This window comes from Aphelocoma coerulescens, chromosome 4, assembly GCF_041296385.1.
Source record: "Aphelocoma coerulescens isolate FSJ_1873_10779 chromosome 4, UR_Acoe_1.0, whole genome shotgun sequence".
Lineage (NCBI taxonomy): Eukaryota > Metazoa > Chordata > Aves > Passeriformes > Corvidae > Aphelocoma > Aphelocoma coerulescens.
The window spans coordinates 57,191,031-57,206,199 of NC_091017.1; the positions used below are offsets into that span (position 1 = coordinate 57,191,031).

At 38.5% G+C, this 15,169-nt stretch overlaps 1 protein-coding gene across 1 annotated transcript in view; it reads left to right on the forward strand.

The window, feature by feature from the left end:
- ARAP2 (ArfGAP with RhoGAP domain, ankyrin repeat and PH domain 2) overlaps positions 1-15,169 on the forward strand; it is a 124,408-nt gene that overhangs the window by 97,083 nt on the left and 12,156 nt on the right. The window contains exons 27-30 of the mRNA XM_069014304.1: positions 1,594-1,722; positions 8,617-8,756; positions 13,340-13,422; positions 14,795-14,830. Coding sequence (XP_068870405.1) covers positions 1,594-1,722; positions 8,617-8,756; positions 13,340-13,422; positions 14,795-14,830 — 388 coding nt within the window. The remainder of the gene's footprint in view (positions 1-1,593; positions 1,723-8,616; positions 8,757-13,339; positions 13,423-14,794; positions 14,831-15,169) is intronic.

Below are 15,169 nucleotides of genomic sequence, written 5' to 3' on the forward strand. Positions count from 1 at the left end.
AGTTTGACCACTTAAAACAAAATGGTGTTATAAAGTAGGACTTGAGCTGCTATCTACAGTGGTATTCTTTTGGTGTCATGTCTGAATAATGAAGTCTTAATATAGGTGGTATCACAACTCTATGGGTAATGTAGATATTTTTGCATCCCAAAACAGCAGTGGATTTTTTCTGTCACTTAAATGTGTTATTTGTGGCTGCTGCTTTCTGAGGCTCTAGTGTTCAGGTGTTCTAGAAAATGCATTCTGCTAGACTGTAGTGCTGGACAGTCCCAAAGCAGCTGTTGACATTTCATATTCATCTACCATAGCAGGAGTGAAAAATGAGATTATGGCTGCATACTTTGCCCTTCAGTACTCAAGGGACACAGCTAGACTGTGTGATCCAACATGACAATGTCACAGAGGTGTCACTTTTCAGGAGCCATACCCAGCTCTTCTCAAGGCCTGACCCACATATATTGGTATGCAAATGGGAACTGAGATCTTTTGGAAAAATCTCTCTTTGGAGATAAAATAACATTTGAACCCACAAAGCCATTGTTAAGGCTTTTATGGGTTCACGAATTACAGCAGGTGCTCGCTGCTGAGCAGGTGAAAGCCTTCAGGGGTGTGAGTGTGTCTTCCCCCATACACATCAGTGTTGCCTCAGGCTGTGCTGTTCATGTCATACTCAGATTTCTGCTGGATCTGGTAATGCAGATTTAGGGACTACTTGCAAGATTTTTTTCTACCTTCATTTGGAATGTGAACTGGGGTTTGTATGGAGTACTGGCTGGACTTTCTTATCACTGCAATTTTTCAGTTCTGTGCTAGGTCTCAGAGTTTCTCTTCTAGGATGAATGATGCCTATCATCCATCCTGGATGTGTGTTTGAGGATCTGAAGTTTTGGAGTGCACACATACAGTCTAGTCATGCCTTCATCTGTTGGTGGTTTAATCTTGCTGCACTTTTTGTACAAGATTGAAATATGCAGGTGCAAGTTTGCAAATTCCCTAATGACAGCAACAGGGAGAAGACCTAGTAAGACCATGTGCTTCTCCCCTCTAGTAAAAATAACTTAAAAACCAGGAGTCTGTTTCAGTCTGCTTTGATCAATAGCAGACAGTATAATCCATACCAGTTGGAGGGATTTTTTTTCACTGTTGTCACTCCAAATTCTTTGGCTCTTTCATTGCACAGAATTGGTAGCTATGATGTTTCTTTTGTATATTCAGCATAGGCCAATAAGGCACAGTATAGCTGAAGGCCTCAGCTGTTTGATCGTATTTAGACATGCCCTGTAATAGGTCCTAACTTTTGTATTTAGTTTGAAAGCAGTGCTTTAGTGTTTTTACATTAAAAATATAACAATACATTTGGCTACTGCTTGTTTAATTTTATATTCATTACCTGTGCAAATCCTACCAACAAAGGTATTGTCAATGAAGTGCCTAATTGTCTTATTTTAAAAGCAGTGTTTTTCTTCTATAGCTCAAAGTCAATGAGACATTGTGTACAAGCAAATGTAATTTGTGAGGGCCTGCAATGTTGTTGGGTTTTATCTTTTATTTTAATTCGGGTTTTTTGTGTTTTGTTTCTTCGGCATTTTTTAGAACGTCCTCTGCATTATACAGAGAATGTACTAGAACAAGTTCTTCACTGGAGTTCACTACCAGAGCCTGGCACTGCATATCTAATAATAAAGAGATTCCTAACAGCAGACATGATGAATCTCTACAGTGGTATGTAACTTTTTTATTTAGTTAGTTATTTTACATAGAGACATGAGGATGGCAGTTGTTTTGTAGCTGTTTCAGTGGAGAAAAGTGCCCCAAAACATCTAAATTACTGCTACTTCATAAAAGTTACAGATTTACAGAGGGTTGTGCTGACTTCCTACAAAACCAGAATTCTGGATGTTTGTTTCTACAGACTGTAAGCTCTTCCATTGGAATATAAAAATGTACAGAAATTCTGCAGTCAGTTCACACTTTGTGAATTTCTGCTGTGAAGCTTGAAACTGCTCTTTTATCTAAAACATAACATTTGTATATATTTATATAATTATGGTATACTAATAACAATTTATATTATCTAATTCAATGCCTCCAAACTGCAAAGCTAATTTTACAGAATCACAGAATATTCTGAGTTGGAGGGTGCCCAGAAGGATCATCAAAGTCCAACTCCTGCCCAACTCCAGGACAGCCCCAGGAGTCACACCCTGTGCCTGATAGCATTGTCCAAATGCTTCTTGAACTCTCAGACTGGTGCTGCGACCACTTCCCTGGGGACCCTCTTCCAGTGCCTAGCCAGCCTCTGGGGGAATATTTCCTGAATCCAACCTAAACTTCCCTTACACAACTTTAGACCATTCTCTTATCCTGACATTGGTCACCACAGAGAAAAGATGTGTTTATTTACCCCTTTGCTTCCCCTCATGAGGAAGTTTTTGACTGCAATGAGATCTCTCCTCAGTCTCCTCCAGGCTGAACAGACCAAGTGCCTTCAGCCCCTCCTCATACTTGAAGGCTTCCCGTCAAGGCCCTTCACCTTTTTTTTGCCCTCCTTTGAACACTTTCTAACAGCTTTAGATCCTTCTTATACTGTGGTGCCCAAAACTGCACACAATATTCAAGGTGAGGCTGCCCCAGCACAGAGCAGAGCGGGACAATCCCCTCCCTTGACTGGCTGGTGATGCTGTGCCTGATGCCCCCTCAGGACATGGCTGTCCCTCCTGGCTCCCAGGGCACTGCTAACTCAAATTCCACTTTCTGTTGACCAGGAACCTCAGGTCCTTTTCCACAGTGTTGCTCTCCAGCATCTCATTCCCCAGTCTGTCTGTACATCCAAGGTTGCCCCATCCCAGGTGACATACTCATTTGAATTACATACTCAAGCAACTGAATACCTTGGAGAATATGTGGCCTTTAAAAGGGAACTGACACCTAAAATATAGATCAAATACGTAGTGAAAATATACAGTTTACATGTTGCCCCAGTCTATATTTTCTTTTTTTTCCCCCATATAATACTGGCTTTAAGTCTCCTATGTAATATGCAGTATCTGCTTTGCGAGAAGTGGAAGTTTAGATGTTCAATAAATATATCCTGTTTTCAAGCAGCTGAAATTCTGTGTGCTATCACTGTATGATGTGTGATCTTAACACATGATGCCTGGTTTAATGTTCATATTATTTTATCTAATGGCTCATTCAAATATATATATCTTTTCCTCTCTTTCTCATACATGTAAATGTTAATCTTTCCATTCTGTATGTCTTATCTTGATTTGAAGAAGTAAAACTTACGCTATTTTGCTTATTCTTCTGAAAATAATAGCCTTCTTTCACCATGCTTTATTTCTGTAAAAGCATATTTCACAGATGTAAATGAACCTGAACAAGTGTGCTGTTCATGACTTTTATGGTTGAGTTTCACTTTCTCTAAATGTGTGATAGCAGGTCATGAATAGAGAGAAATGGCCTACTTCATTAAAAGCTTGATATATGAACTCCCATCACCTCACTGGGTATGTGTTGAGGTATAATCAGAAAAGGGAATGGATCATAAGGATTTTGAGAATCACTGCTGTAAGAAACACATAAGGATCAGGCTAGTGTCAACTTAACAAAATGTAGTAAAGGAGAGATCTACTGCTATTTGCACTCCTTCCTGTCTCCTAGATTTTACATCCATTTATTCTCCCAACCCATCACAGGAATTGTTTGCATCAGTTCCATTCAGTTTGATCTTAATCTAGACACACTGTCTTTTGACTGTTTACATTTATAGATGCTTTTTATGTTTGTTTTAAAATAATTAAAACCTTATTAAATAAATGATATTGGTTTTCTCAGTGGTTTGAAAAGGAAAACCTCTGCTATATTGCAGACTTAGTGTTGATGTCTGCAAACTTCACATGGCAGAGTAATCTTGTGAATCCATCACTAGACAATGTCAGAATGAGAAACTAAACAGACTGAGGTCATTGGGGAAGGGATGTTCCCAGTGTTTAGCATACAAGGCACTTATCGTTATGGTGGGGCTCTCCATCTCAAAGTGCACAAGAAGTAACTGCTAGCTTGAAGGAAGAAAGGGAGACCTCAATCTTTTCTGTCTTTTGCACTCTATATGTGGGTAACTCCTTGTCACTGAGTAATAGGGCTGAGGCCAGATGTCCAACCACTATGATTTGAAGTATGTTTTTTAACAATGGATTCAGCCTGTACAAATGGGCAACTGGGTGGATGGATGTCCTCCTACTTTGCAGTAAAATGAATAGGACTGTGATCATATAATGTTTATAATTTAATGCCATGAATATTCACTGCTGCCCTGATTTATGTAATAATCTTAAAGACTAAATTATTATATTCCTGACATTTTTTTTTCTCTTAATATTACCTGAGAGCTTTTTGTTCTCAGCACTTTTCTCCTTTTTCTTCCTGAATCTTTAATGTTGTTTGAAATAATGTTGGTTCAATATTGAACCTCATTTCATCTTGGCAATTTATCACAGTCTTCTCTGTCAGTGCAACTTTTCCCATGTTCCTTATTGTAGTGGTTTGGTCCAAGATACTCATTACTGTTTACCTTCTGTGAGATAAGAATTAGGAGAAACTCAAAGCAGGCACCAAACTTGAAAGAATATAAAGAAGTTTATTAACAGACCTAAAAGAAGAAAAAATAAATCATACCACACCTTCAGAACTCTCCTCCTCCCCCCACCTTCCTCCCTTCTCCCACTGACAATGTAAAAAGACAACCCTTAAGATGTTCAGTCTGTTTACCACTTCCATAATAACCTTGTTCAGTCCATTTAGGAAGAGGAGTCTCTCTTGCCCATGCTATGAACACATTATCACAACGAGACAGCCACCCACTTCCAAATATTGTTCAGTCAATTTAGGAAGAGGAGTCTCTCTGCTTGCATGTGAGTCCCTTCCCCCAACTTGCAGCTTTTCCCACAGCTGCTTTCGAGGGTCCACTCTTGAAGTTTTTTGGGGTACAATTTTAAGGTTGAGCCGTTCAGAAACAAAAGTTCTCTTCACCCATCTCTGGGAGCATCTCTAGGAACTGAGGTTTTCTCTTTTCCCATTTGGAGCAAAAGTCCTCATCGCTTCCATCTCTCCCTGTCCAAACTTCTCATGAAATTACAGCTGCATCAGCATCTGCCTATCTCAGCGCAGGTGCTTTTGCTTACGAGTTGAACACTCCACCCCCCATATCTTCATGAAATTACAGCGAGATACTCTGATATATCATAGCTTCACAACAGAATTTCAGCTTTAAGCATCTCCTCTTTCTCTTCCCTCAGGTTTTCAGCTCTTCACAGCACTAAAAGGGTTAATCTCACCTCGGCCTTGCAGCTGGAATGTGGCTTATCGAAGTGGAGAGGGGGGGAGCGGAGCTGCTCCGCTCCGGCTGCCCACGGCAAGGCTGTGGGGGTGTTCCGCGGGTGGAACAGGTCCATCGACTCCAGGATGGCCGTGGCCCAGCCCGGCCTGGCCCGAGCAGGGCCTGGGCCCGGCCCACTGGCCCCCACACGGGGCCCGCAGCCACCTGTCCCAGCACTGGAAATGAGAGAGAGCCTCTGCCTCAGGGTTTGCTGTTCTTAAGTGTGTATCACAGAGGCGGTCACAACTTTAAGTGGCTTAAAGAATTGTCCATATTCAAACTGGCCAGCTGATAGGTTCTGTCAGGTCACAGAGGAAGCTGTAAGCACCCCTTTGCAAGAACATCACTTCTGGGACTATGCTTTGCTTACCTATGACACTTATACATAGTACATTCTTAATTTTTACACTTATCTTGTCCATTTTAAACTACTTGTGTTCTGCAACTGAGATGAGCTCAGTTGTTTAGAGGAGCAGGTTGCTAGTAACACCAAGGTTGTGAGTTCAATCCCTGTTTGGGGGATTCACTCAAGAGCTGGACTCTATGATCCTGGCGTGTCCCTTCCAACTCAGACTGTTCTGTGATTCTATGATCCAAACCCTTGTATTGAGGTCTAGATGTATGTTTTCTCTCATATAGAAATCAACTTTCCTTTTCAAGGAAAAAAGGGTTAGTTTATTTGTATTGATATGTTTCATTAAATCTGTGGTGAGTTTTCTACTTTATTCCAGATCTTTAGTTACTCATTCCTGACAATTTATTCCATAGCTTTTCATGCTTCTTGCAGAAGTGCTCTTTCAAGTGGTGTTCAGTAGAGCAAAGTGTGCATTGTATTTTGGTGTAAGAGGTACTCAGGACAGCTTATTTCTATTTCAAGCCCCTTTTTCTTCTCCTTACGTAAAATTTTGTCATATTAAAGTTTAATTTGTTACAAAACAAAATATTATTTATTTGTTAAATTTACTTTAAAGTGTATGTGTATAGATCCTTGAAATTTTTCTAGTACAGTGTTGTATAATTTGAGTGGTAAGTATTGATTTCTGAGAACAGGGGCTATTATTCAGATATTCTTTGAAATGCACGCTTTTAAACCATAGATGGATCAATCCTGCATAGATTAAGTGCACCTACCGCCTAGTTGAAAATTCTAGCAATTTTAGCATGTTTTGTAAAGTTTGTGTCTGAAAAATACATTCTGATTAGGACATATCCTGATTATTTTAGACTTACTTCATGAAATGCTGGCTTCTAAAGAATATAGAATATTATCAGTTTAGAGAATTTTTTTTTCCTCCTTCAGGCTTTTCTAAGATCTTTGTAAGTCTAAAGTGTTTGACAGATTTGCTGCTATAGGAGTGCTGTGAAGATTAGGATGAGTTTTTGCCACGTTGAGAGCTGTGTGCAGAAATTTAATATCTTTCAGTTTGGTGTAGATGTGGAAGTATCCTGCTACTCTCATTAAGTGCCCTGCTACCCTCATTTTGTATGGTTTAAAAAAAAATGAAAAAAAAATATAAAAGCACTTGTGATTGTGTGGATAAGAATTCATATTCTATTGTGAACATGAAATAAAAATTCTTATTGGCAAAGAGAGACTACATTAGTTTTTTTTTTAAACTGTGCATGTGTATTTGCACTTATAAGTGAGGACATCTAAGTAAATTCTGATTTTAATTGTCAAAATGTATTGATTCTGGCTTTAGATTCTTATTTTTTGGTATTTTTATCATGTGCTGCTTCTTAATAATAGAATTTTGATATCAGATGTTCAAAGTCTAAGTGGAGTTTTATTGAAAAACCCAGTTGAGTACTTGGGTAAGGATGAGATTTTCAATACACCATATACCCCTTTTACATCACGGCTTTATTTCTTATCCTGAAACTAATATCGTATAAAAGCTAGTGGTATCATTCTGTGATGCCTAAACAAGTTGGTTCAGTATTTCCCAAATAAATAAATGACTTATGGGAAGTACCTACACTTAGCTAAAGAAAGCAGGTGTTGAAAGCCAACATATGGCATAAGCAGTAGGCTTGTAGTGTTTGGGGATAAAGGAATTATAACCCTGTTAGTCTGGGTCCCGCTTCAAGGTGAAATGGTATTGAGTGGAATAGAGGAGAAGGCTACATCTCCTGTCTTCCTACTCCACTCTCATGTCTGCAGTCTGCTTCCAGCACTGTTTACCTCAGGGAGTAAAGAATTCTTCAGAATTCTGCTGAATTCTCGGTTCTGTCATAAAGTCAGTTTATCTTTTCCTTTGTTCTTCCTCATTTTAACTATTAAAGTGCCATTTTAGTTTAAGTTTCAGTTTATATGCATGAGTCATAGCAGCATGGCAATGACTGTAATTAGCGGTCAGAAGTTTTTGCTGGGGAAGTGTACTTACTGGGAAAAGCTGATAGAGTAGTGAAAAAATGTATGTATATTGAGCAGAATAGGAAACCTAAAAATGCCTAGAAATGGTGGTGCAGTAGTTTATATGTACTAGTAATACTTCCTTGAATAATTTTATTTAGGATTTTAAATTGCTGAGAATGTACTGAGAAATCTAGTCCTTAACACTGAAAGCCTTTGATAGCTCTGGTATTCTTCTTTTTTAAATAAGAACTTCCTCAGAACAAAGTTACATAAAGCTTTATAAAGCTGACTGCAACGTTACTGTTTGGTTTTATGTGAGAGGTGGTATTTTGTTTGAGTTTTTTATTAATTTTACCGAATATATGTGAGTTTTGTGTGTATTTTAACACAAATAAAAAAAATCCAGACAGACTCATGACAAAATGAGGTCTTTATTGAAATGTTTTGCCCCTCTTAAGCATAGAAATTAAAAGTATCCATGTCATACTCTTGGGCTTAATGGCACATTCTATGCTGCAAACATTCTTTGAATTAAAGTTTGTTGGTAGATTCTTTCCATGTTATCATAGAAGTGAAACAGAGAAGACTTTTTTCCCACCAGTAATTAAAATAATAATTGTGTTTATGATTAAGAATGCCTTTCTTATGAATATATAATATATATTAATATAGAATATGTATTGAAATGTGATACATAGTTTATATTTATGTGTATCCATATATAATTAATTTCATTATTTTTATACATATATGTAGCATAATACCGAATTAACTTTACCAATGTAATTTTAGTTTTTTTGATAAACAGTAATACTTAAGAACTAGGAACTTCTGCTGTTGTAAAATCTTCTAACAAAATGCTTTTTTTTCTTGGTAGAGAAAAATGAGAAAGGTAGTGTGAAAGCAGGCAATCTCAAGTACAAGGAGGAACCATCAAAACTGCTGTCTGGAAACAAATTTCAAGACCGTTATTTTGTGTTACGGGAAGGAAACTTGCTTCTTTATAAGGATATGAAGGTACAGCAGACAAACTCTCCACCAAACTCTGAATTAAGCTTTCTTTTTTGTATGAGAAAGAAAAGGAAGGCAAACAGATCAACATTTCTCATATAAAATGGCAACTTCTAGATTCTGGGGTTGAAGTGTAAGATTTTTGTCTTGCTGTTTCACAGGTGTGTTAGTAAAAGGAGTTTGTGTGTGTTTGTCATTTAGCTATTGTAGTTACACATTACTATAAGCTTTAAAAATTCAAAATATAAAACTGTTTGGGGCTTTGTGTTGCCCCTAAATGATTTGAAAACCTGCTGTAGAGAGCTGTAGGAGAAGTAATATGGAACTTAAATGAGTGCATGCTATTTTTTTCTTGTTATTTCACACAAAGCCCTTAAAAATTGCAAGCAACAGGGTTCTTACACTTACAAGTCTCATGATAGAAGAGATTATAGGAAACAATAACTCTCAATACACTGGCAAAATCTTTCCCTGCTTCCCACCAACAGTTTTCAGATGTATTCTCAGTCCTCTAAAAACTAGTATTGATAATTAGGTTAGCTATACCTCAGAGTTCCATAGAAGTGAATTTAGTCGTGATTAATAGCAGGAAGGGTTCAGTTTTAAATATTTCATGGGAGTTTTCTTAAAACAGTGGGTTTGAGTGTATGCAGCTTGTGTTTAAGTATAAAGCCAAATAATATTAATCATGAACTATGTTTTCATTTTAGTTCCAGTAATTTCTAGTTTAAAAAAAAAAAAAATCAACATTTCAAGTGCTTTTATTTTTGCTAATGTTGTTTTTTTCCATCCAACAAATATAGATGTATATTGCTGACCTTCGTAAAGTACTTTATTTAAGAATATCCCTTGCTCACTTAAGCTAATGCACTGTGTCTTCTTGTGAAGCTGTGGATACAATCTTAATTAGAATGACCCCAGAATGTCAAAAATAGTGTCTTATAATTTATTGCTAAAACTCAAATTGGCACAGATGTAAGAATAAATTAATATGCCCATAAAACCTTAATTAGTATCTTGGAAAGAATTTATGACAGGATTGTTATACCACTTTATAATCTCTTTTTTTTAAGCCATTCTAATTTATAAAACATTGAATTCCCCAACTCAGGAGACGCTTAGAACACTTACTTTTAAATGGCTTTACATTTGTTGTTTTTTTAAAAAAAAGCAAATGGCAATACCATTTTGATCAAATAGTATATATGAGTTTGTTTTACTTTCTTTTGAGAGATATTAATCATGAATAATCTTGGTTTAATTTTAGTCATATTTAGAAGTGAATAGTAGGGAAGCTTGACATTGCAGATGGAAAATTGTAGTTAATAAGACCACATGTACTAATTAATTTATAAATTCTCATTAACAGCAAATTAACTTTGTACATGCAGGTGGATACATTCTGTTCAGTGTTTCTCTTGTTCAAGAGCAATTATCAAAAACATTGAAAGTTTCTATGAATACTGTATGTTAAATTACTATACTTTACTAATTGACAGAAATAATTTACCCCTTTAATGTTCTGTTGCTAAGAGATAAGCTCACAGACAGACAAATGGCTCCCTCAAGGTGCATTATAGTAAGAAGTATGCAGTTGTTTAACTTAATAGTATGTTCTGCAGGGGTATTTTTTCATCCTGACAGTACCCTTCTTTTGAGCAGGAAATTACACAGGAGTACCAACCATAAAACTGTTGTGTGTTTTGTTGTTTTAAGTTTTCTTAAATGTGTCTCTTTTTCCATACTCTGGAGCGTTAGAAATAGAAAGCTGCAATGTGGGAAATTGAGAATCCAGAGACAGTAAACACTAGGGAGTAGCTTTGTGTGCTGGAATTACAAGATTTGTTAAGTTCTTTGGTGTATTTTTTTCCAAATTGAAAGCTAAAACACTTGACCTAAAAGTACTAAAGGAATGCTTTTGTATTGTGTTAAATATTAGTTTTGCTCTGTAGTAGTGTGCATGAGAGCTTTATTGTTTCCTTTCCACACTTCATCTTCCAGGCACATTCAGTCCTCATACACAGTGTGGGTGTATGTCTGTTGTAGATTGCCTAAAGATAGTTTGTTCAAGAAGGAGCAAGGAAGGAACCTCAGGACATTTCTGGTCCAACTTCCTGTGCACAGCAGGGATAGCAGCCAAGGTCGGGACATGTTGTGCACGGCTTTAATCAGTTAAGTCCCAAAAAGCCCTGAGGATGAAGATTGCACAACCTTTCTGCGTAGCCTGTTGCCATACCTGACTGTCCTCATGGGGGGAAGTTTGTCTGTCCTTAGATGGAGGCTTTTCACATTATGGAGTGCCTCACTCAGTCTGCTTGGTAACTTCCCCGTAGGTGCAGGGCGCCTGCTGTTAGGTCAGCTTCTCCTCACAGGGCAAGTGCTCCAGCCCCCAGCTGGCTTGGTGGGCTCCTGCTGAACCCTCTCCAGTTTATTGATTCTCTTTTTTCTCTCAAGGAGTCAAAAGATGCAGTCACACAAGTAATGAGGAAAGGAAGAGAATCACTCTCCTCCACCTACTCATTGTGCTTCTGCTAACTCAGGAAAACTAGACCAGCTTTGCTGTCAGGATGCACTGCTGGTTTATGCCCAGCTTGGCACCTACCAGCATGCTCAGGTCCCTATCAGCAGAACTGACTCCCAGTCTGTGTCAATGAAGGGTTTTTTTCCTTCACCTGTGCAAGAGTTATATTTTTATCCTTGTTAAATTTCATGAGATTCCTGTTGTCCCATTTCTTTGTTCTGTATAGGTTCCTCTTAAAGTCCCAATACTGGTGTCCTCCAGAAACCAGGTGCATTCCTTGTCTCAATGGGCTGCCCTTTCTGAAGATACCGGGAATAACAAAGTCCTGCCCTCCCCATTCCCTGTCCCATAGTAGTCAGGATATGTTATCCAGAGACTTCTGTGGGTTGTTTGAAGACTTCATTTGCTTTTTTTTCATCCTGATTTAGCGGCCCCAGTGGCCTAATGGATGAGGGACTGGCTAAACTAAGGATTTTGGGTTCGAGTCAGTCAGCACAGCTTCACCAAGGGCAAGTCTTGCCTGGCCAACCTAGTGGCCTTCTATGATGAATTGACTATGTCAGTGGACAAGGGAAGAGTTGCAGCTGCCATTTACCTGAAATTCTGTAAAGCCTTTGACATGGTCCCCCACAATATTCTTTTCTCTAAATTGGAGAGGGATGGAATTGATGAGTGGACTGTTAGATGGATAAGAAAGTGGTTGAACGGTCACATCCAGAGGGTAGTGGTCAACATCTCAGAGTCCTGATGAAGATCAATGACAAGTGGTGTCCCTCAGAGGTCCCTACTGGGACTAGTGCTACTAATTATATTTATTAATGACAGAAAAAGGGATTGAGTGCACCTTCAGCGAATTTGCAGGTGGCACCAAGCTTAGTAGTGTGGTTGACACACCTGGGGGACAGAATGCCATCCAGAAGGGCCTGGACAAGCCCTACAAGTGGGCCCATGGGAATCTCAGAAGGTTTAACAAGATCAAGTTCAAGGGTGCTGCACCGCAGTTGGGGCAACTCATGATATCAACACAGGCTGGGGGATGAACAGGTCAAGAGAAGCCTAGCCAAGAAGGACTTGGGGATTCTAGTGGATGAGAGGCTGGACATGACCCAGCCATGTGCACTCACAGCCCAGAAAGCCAAACGTGTCCTGGGCTGCATCCAGAGCACCGTGGGCAGCAGGGCCAGGGAGGGGATTCTGCCCCTCTGCTCTGCTCTGGTGAGACCCCACCTGCAGTGCTGCATCCAGCTCTGGGGTCCCAGCACAGGAAGGACATGGACCTGCTGGAGCGAGTCCAGAGGAGGTCACCAAGATGATTAGAGGGATGGAGTACCTCATCTACAAAAGAAGACTGAGAGAACTGGATTTGTTCAGCCTGGAAAAGAGAAGGCTTAGGGAAAACTTGTTTGTGGCCTTCTAGTACCTGAAAGGAGCCGACAAGAAAGCTGGAGAGCATGTAGCAACAGGACAACAGGGAATGCCTTCAAACTGAGAGTAGGTTTAGATGGGATATTAGGAAAAAATTCTTTGAGGGTACTGAAGCACTGGAACAGGTTGCCCAGAAAAGCTGTGGATGCCCCATCCCTGCAAGTTCAAGGCCAGGTTGGATGGGGCTCTCAGCAACCTGGTCTAGTAAAAGCTGTTCCTGTCCATGGCAGGGAGGTTGGAACTAAATAATCTTTAAAGTCCCTTCTAACCCAAACCATGCTATGATCTGAAGAAAATTCTCACCATTCCATAGAAGAGGTTCTTTAACAGAGGGCAATCCCACTTCCTATCTTCCCTGTCTCTCTTGAAGAGTTTGTGTTCATCTATGGCCCCACATCTTCATTATTCTAATTGTGTTACAGTTTTATGATTTCATGTGAACCTTAAGTTCTTAATTAGTCTGCTTCCAGTAATAGTGATTGGTACACTTTGTTAATGGCCAAGAAAGAGACAAAATAATTTAATGGTGTGCTAGAAAAGAGGAGTGCACTCCATGAAAGAAACTGAGCTGTGAAGTCAGTTATGTGGCATTTTCTCTTTGGCACATTCCTGATACAATAATTAGAATCTACTTTATTTGCAGGCTAGCAAACCTGAAAAAGTGTTGCCTGTCAATTCTCTGAAGCTTTATCTTGGAGTGAAAAAGAAAATGAAGCCACCAACAAAGTAAGAATAGAAAAAAAAATAAACACTGTGTAAAAAGTACTGTAGTATCATCAAAAAAGGGTAGCATAGAACATTGTGGAAAAAGGAAAAGTCAAGAAGCCAATAGCAGTATGCTGAATTAAATTATCCCCTGTAATATTATTTGTTCTGTTCTTATATCTGTTTTCATGTTCCATGTTAACTATCTGTGCTAGGAAATTACTTTATTGATTGGCTTTCTGTAATCTAAAGTGCATTTATTATCTCTTGTGAATGTGTTTGCTCCTAGCTCACTTAGTTTTGTGGTATATGTCCTGCCTGTCATTGGTGCACACACTTTTCTTGCACCAAGTAAAAAGAGAGAAAAGCAGCTACTCATGGCCCTTAGTGGCAGTTCCTGTTGTTCAGCAGAGGATTTTCCTTTTTCAGGATCTTTGTTATTTTGATGTTTCTGCTAGCTGAAGACTACAGTGCCCTTTACAAACATCAGTGACTATCTCTCAGGAAAAGAGCAGTGAAAAAATGACACCTGTTTTTCTCAGATGTTTCCAGTTCTTGTTCAGTCAAAGCTTTGAGATACTGAGACAATGCACATAGGATCTTCTCCCAGAGGGAGTCTAGGTTGGCTGTAGCCTTTAAACAGATCTGCTTGATCTTTTCCTTTACAGTTGCCAAATCAAAACACCCCAAAAAGGTCTGTGAATTTCAAAGCTTAGCCATGTTAAAAAAAACACGTTGTTGGCTTTTTGTGTGTTTTTTAATTCAAGTGCAGAATGAGTAGGAGATTAGTCCAAAATAGGAGTAAAGAGATAATGTAAATGAGTCTTTGCAGTTTGGTGGGTTTTTTTTACGTTGAGGTTTCTTTTTAGTCTACTTTCAAAAGTAGAGCTTACCAAGTCTCTTCTGGATCTCCAGAATTGTCTGTTTCATCTCAGAGGCTTCATTGTGCACCCACTCCCATTTTGTTTCCCTTGCAATTATTAAATCATGTGATTCCTTTTGTTTATAGTACAAGCATAGCTCTCTTCTCTCTATGACTTCCACACTGTAGTGGACTCTTTACCAGGCAGTTTTATTTCCAGCACCTTTTAGAAGGCACAGCCACAGTAAAAATGGGGCAAGTAGTCAGCCATCATCTGCAGTGCTTTGCAATAACCCTTTGTCTAGAACAGAAAGTTCATTACCTGTGAATCAATTGTGAGAAAATGAGCAAAATCTATCCTCAAACCCACAACTTTATTCTGGATTTGCAGTACACGTTTAGACTTTGCAACTTAATTTTATTTTTTCCAGATAAAAGAACTATATAAACATAATTAATCTCTGTGGTTTGAGGAATATGTCCCCATCTTGAGTTTATGGAACTAATTTTTGAAAATCGTCTTTCTTTCAGCTGGGGACTTGCAGTATTTTCTGAAAAGCACCAGTGGTAGGTAAACATGAAACACATGCTTGGTTTAACTTCACTGTCTAATATTTGTTGAAATATTCAATTGCAAAACGAGATTGTTTGAAAACTTATGGGGATTATTTTGCTTGCATGTTGAATTTAATTTTTGTGTTTTTAAGTTTTAATGTTTTTAAGTTTTAATTTTTGTGTTTTTAAGTTTTAAACTTTTAAAGTTGATATGTTTGGTTCATCTTTTGGGTTTAGGTGTCTGGCTTACTTCTGTGGCCAGAAAGCAAAAAACAGTCATAACGTTAAAATGATAGATTTTAATCCTATGCACATGCTTGAAATGAGGCACAGGCATTGTCTTCAATGTAG